At 37.3% G+C, this 5,000-nt stretch overlaps 2 protein-coding genes across 5 annotated transcripts in view; both read right to left on the bottom strand.

Annotated features, from left to right (window-relative positions):
• The window catches only part of LOC107728103 (fibrillin-1), an 18,724-nt gene extending 18,400 nt beyond the window's left edge, over positions 1-324 (bottom strand). Inside the window, exon 1 of the mRNA XM_016538183.1 lies at positions 255-324. The gene's annotated coding sequence lies outside the window, so the exon portion shown is untranslated. The remainder of the gene's footprint in view (positions 1-254) is intronic.
• Positions 325-1,837: 1,513 nt separating this feature from the next.
• LOC107728121 (elongation factor 1-delta-like) overlaps positions 1,838-5,000 on the bottom strand; it is a 29,557-nt gene continuing 26,394 nt past the window's right edge. For all 4 annotated transcript variants that reach the window (XM_016538204.1, XM_016538205.1, XM_016538206.1 and 1 more), the window contains 3 exons: positions 4,124-4,428; positions 2,032-2,226; positions 1,838-1,952 (listed from right to left, as the gene is read on the bottom strand). In XM_016538204.1, coding sequence (XP_016393690.1) covers positions 1,914-1,952; positions 2,032-2,226; positions 4,124-4,428 — 539 coding nt within the window. In that variant the 3' untranslated portion in view covers positions 1,838-1,913. The remainder of the gene's footprint in view (positions 1,953-2,031; positions 2,227-4,123; positions 4,429-5,000) is intronic.

Here is a 5,000-nt window from a genome sequence, read left to right as displayed (position 1 = left end):
GACTCTTTGGAAGTCGTGCAAACACGTTAGGACACAGCTAGTTGAGTAATCAAAAACACAGCTTACTTATACATACGTTCTGTTACATTGCATTACAAAGCTGCAGTATATATACATTACAGCTGCACTCATGAAATGATTCGCATAAAGAAACGTAAGCATCGACAAACAATGCAGCAAAGCAGGCCACAAAATAAGGATTCAAAATCATCTCCGTGTATTTAATTTATAAATGATTTCACTTAAAAACACACCTGAAATAGCGGAGATCTCGCGCAGCACAACAATCGCAGCGAGCAGATGCTGGATCTCTGAACGACTCTTTAACTGACTCGGGAATCACGACTCCCGAATGAATCATGAAGGAGTTGTTAAGAAAAGACTCGCGTGCGAATTAAAACGCCGTATTCCGTTTAAACAATATTGTAGTTTTTACGTTAACACTGCTATTTTAAGGCACCAAAAAAAACACAACGAAAATGTCTTAATGACTTGAGTTAAAAGATTTGTTCTTTTTACTGATTCGTTCATTTGAATCGATTCAAAATCATCTCCGTGTATTTAATTTATAAATGATTTCACTTAAAAACACACCTGAAATAGCGGAGATCTCGCGCAGCACAACAATCGCAGCGAGCAGATGCTGGATCTCTGAACGACTCTTTAACTGACTCGGGAATCACGACTCCCGAATGAATCATGAAGGAGTTGTTAAGAAAAGACTCGCGTGCGAATTAAAACGCCGTATTCCGTTTAAATAATATTGTAGTTTTTACGTTAACACTGCTATTTTAAGGCACCAAAAAAAACACAACGAAAATGTCTTAATGACTAAGTTAAAAGATTTGTTCTTTTTACTGATTCGTTCATTTGAATCAAATACACGCGAGAATCCTGAGTCACTCCAGCTGAGTGAAATTGATTCCACATCCTGCAGTTTAACTCTTTCCTTTCCATTCAGGGACAAACTATCAGTACAATGGACATTTATAAGGTGCAACAAAAACAAAGTATTGTAATGTGCTGATGTAAAAGCACCTTACAAGAGAAAGAAAGAAAGAAAATACTTTTTTATGTTAAATGAGTCCTTTAAAGCATCAATCTCTAAATAAACAACTCAGCAAACATGATAATTGAGAGCGTCAATTTATAAATTACTGTAAATATTTATAAATTGTTTTCTATGTTGGTGTTTTATATTGTTTAAATGTTCTTTCTACATTTAAACATTGTTTAAATCTAATATATGTAAAAACAATGAAAGGAATATTATCAATCTATCTTAATAGCAATCTATTTGAATATATACTCACTGTATGCAATCTGAATATCTGTCCACCAAATATATATCTGAATATCTATCAAATATTTATCAGAAAATATATCAATCCATCATCTGAATATGTATCCATCTGTATATCTATCCTTCTGTCTGAATATCTATCATCAAATATCATATCTATTTGAATATATCAATCTATCTGAATATTTACCCATCAAATATCTTTCTACCGATCTATCTTAATACCAATCTTTATGATAGATCTTGAGAACGAGCGCTTCTCTCAGAAGGAAACTGATTCATTTCCTAGCAGCTATAAGAAATGCATTATGCTGTATTGAAATGTGCCAAGGAGCACGTAAAGATCTACATTACACATCAAACAGCGGTTTACCTCCGGGGTGGCTCGCCAAAAACACCAGCAATGGATCTCAGGATCACAAACACATAAAAGCGCTCTCAAACAGCGCCAATGTTGACTGTAATTCTCATTTGTATCATAAACATGTTTAACGAGATGCGTGAATATCAAAGACAGAGACCAAGACAAACAAACACATTTGAGCTGTTTTATTCACTGATATTCATCCAGCAGCAGTAGCATGAGACTGTTTTCGTGTGTGTGTGTGTGTTAGATCTTGTTGAACGCCGCAACATCCACACTCTGAACCTGCAACACAAAACAAACACGTCAAGCTTTACGTGACATTTGAAGACTGAAGCGCACAGTTTATGGGAACGTTACTCACGTAGTCCTCAAACTTGGTGATCTCCTCCTCCAGGAAGTCTGTTCCCACCTTGTCGTCCTCCACCACACAGTTGATCTGCAGTTTCTTGATGCCGTAACCCACAGGAACCAGTTTGGAGGCTCCCCACAGCAACCCATCCACCTGCACCGACCGCACACACTCCTCCAGCTTTGCCATGTCGGTCTCGTCGTCCCACTGCGAACGCCAGGAAAAACGGTTTAAAAATCTTGAGAAGCCTGGCCAGAAATATTGATGCCATTTAAAGGGGTCATATGATGCGATTTCAAGTTTTCCTTTCTCTTTGGAGAGTTACAAGCTGTTCGTGAATAGATAAGATCCCTAAAGTTGCACGGACTAAAGTCTCAAATCCAAAGAGATATTCTTTATAAAAGTTAAGAGTCAGCCACACCCTCCTAAAACGCCTCATTTAAACACGCCTCCACATGTCTACGTCATTGTGTGGGAAGATTTGCATAACGCCGCCCAAATGTTCACGCAAAGAAAGAAGGTGTAACTTTATTGTTGTTGCCGCCGCCGTCATGTCGTGAAGACATGTTTCAGAAAGGCGGGGCATAGAGGAGAAACAATAATGTACAGTATGTGGAAAATAATGTGTTTTTTGAACCTTAAACCGCATAAACACATTTCATTACACCAAATACACAAAATAATGTTCTTTTTTAGCAACGTCATATGACCCCTTTAAAAGGTTTTAAGGTAATTCAGTCTATCAGACAAATGGATAGACTGTCATGCGGTTGCTAGGGTATTATGAATGGATGCTCTGTGATTGCAAAGGTGCTGTTAGGAAGTTCTGAGTGGTTGCTAGGTGGCTGATAGGACATTGTAAGGTGGTTACTGGGTGTTCTGTGTTGCTGTTGATTTATAGTGAGTACTGAACATTTGCTAAGGTTTTGCTACACGATTACTAGGGTGTCCTGGGTGGTTGCTAGGGGGTTATGGATGGTTGTTAGGGTGTTGCTAGGGGTTTTGGGTAGGTGCTAGAGAGTTGCTGGTGTATTCTGGATGTTGCTAGGGAATGTTCTAGGTCGTTGCTAGAACACTGCAAGATGGTTACTGGGTATTCTGTGTTGCTGTTAGAAAGTTGTTATGTGGTTGGTAGGGTGTTGTGAATGTTTGTTAAGGCTTTGCAATGCAATTGTTTTCTGGGTGGTTGCTGTGTTACTAGGGTGTCCTGGATTGTTGCTAGGAGGTTGCTAAGGTGTTTTATGTTGTTGCTATGTGTTACTGGGGTGTTCTGGGTGGTTTGGTTGGGCATTGCTGGGGGTTCTGATGGTTGCTAGGTGGTTGCTATGGTGCTCTAGATGGATGCTAGGTAGTTTCTCGATGTGTACTGGGTGGTTTAAATGAAAATGAGAAATATTGGCAACTAACCAAAATAAGCTACATTTGAAGTAAAAAAAAAAAAATTACTAAGAACTAAAACTGAAAAAGATAAAACTAAATGAAATAATAAAAGATTAAACTAAAATAAAAAATTACAACTCAAAATAAAAAAATAAACACCAATTCAAAATATTAATAATTAACATAATACTAAATTAACACTGGTTGCTGTTGTGTTCTAAGTGCTTGTTAGGGTGTTGCTATGCAGTTGCTAGGGTGTTCCAGGCTGCTATTAGGTTGTTTCTATGTGGTTGCTAGGGTAGTCCAGGTAGCTATTTGGTTGTTTCTATGTGGTTGCTATGCAGTTGCTAGGGTGTTCCAGGTAGCTGTCAAGTTGTCTCTATATGGTTTCTATGCGGCTGCTAGTGTGTTCTAGGTAGCCGTTAGACTGTTGCTATGTGATTGCTATGCGGTTACTAGGGTGTTCCAGGTAGCTATTTGGTTGTTTCTATGTGGTTGCTATGCAGTTACCAGGATGTTCTAGGTAGCAGTTAGGTTGTTTCTATGTGGTTTCTATGCGGCTGCTAGGGTGTTGTTCAGGTAGCTATTAGGTTGTTTCTATGTGGTTGCTATGCGGTTACTAGGGTGTTCAGGATGGTTGCCTGTTTTTCTGGGCAAAACATTTTAGAACTAGAACATTTAAGAATACTTCCAGGTCATGTGTCAACAAAATAAAAATACTTACCGGTTTGATGTCTAACAGGATGGATGATTTAGCGATGAGGGCTGGTTTTTTGGCCTTTTTGGCAGCATATTCCTGCAGCCGTTGCTCTTTCAGTCTCTCGGCCTCCTCGTCCACCTCTTCATCGCTGCCGAACAGGTCGATGTAATCCTCATCCTCATCTTCCTCCTCCTGTTTTGCTGGAGCGGGCGGGGCTTTCTGGGGAGAGGCAGGACCGGTGCCGTTAACGGTCGGTGCTGTCGACCGTTTCTCTAGCACTGACACGCGACTCTCCATCTTACTGAGAGCAGAACGCAGCTCCTCCACCACTGAGAAACACAACGAGAACAATTAAGCAAGTGCTTGCAGAAGATTAGGCAAAATGTAAATAAATGACAGCTCATATGCAAATATTATGACATCACCACCTACAGATGTCCAAGTAAATATTATGTTTTATTTCATATGAGGTTTGCTAGAACTAAATCTAATGCATGGGATTAAGAGAGATAAAGACAGAATAGATGCTTAATGCATGCAAACAAGGTTATTATCGTTAACCAAAACTAAAATTAAAAATAAATAAAATTCTTTTTTTAATAAAAAAAATTAAATAAACAAAATAGAAATATCAGATTTAATCAAATAAACTAAATAAATAAATTATGTAATGTAATTAAGTTGAAGCACTAAAATTAATTTGAAATAATAGACTAAAACTGAAATAAAAACAAATTAAACCTAAACAGTAATATTTAAAAAGAAAAAAATTACAAAAAAATAAACTAAAATTAAAATGAAAACTGAAAATAAAAGCTAACATTAATAATAACTATAATATTATATAAATAAAAAACTATAGTAGTTAAAAAAATTTAATATATATAAAAAAATAAATATA

The sequence above is a fragment of the Sinocyclocheilus rhinocerous genome, unplaced genomic scaffold (assembly GCF_001515625.1).
Source record: "Sinocyclocheilus rhinocerous isolate Xijiao unplaced genomic scaffold, SAMN03320098_v1.1 scaffold936, whole genome shotgun sequence".
Taxonomy (NCBI): Eukaryota; Metazoa; Chordata; class Actinopteri; order Cypriniformes; family Cyprinidae; genus Sinocyclocheilus; species Sinocyclocheilus rhinocerous.
Note: the sequence above shows the minus strand (reverse complement) of the source record. Positions and strands in the feature narration are given on the sequence as shown.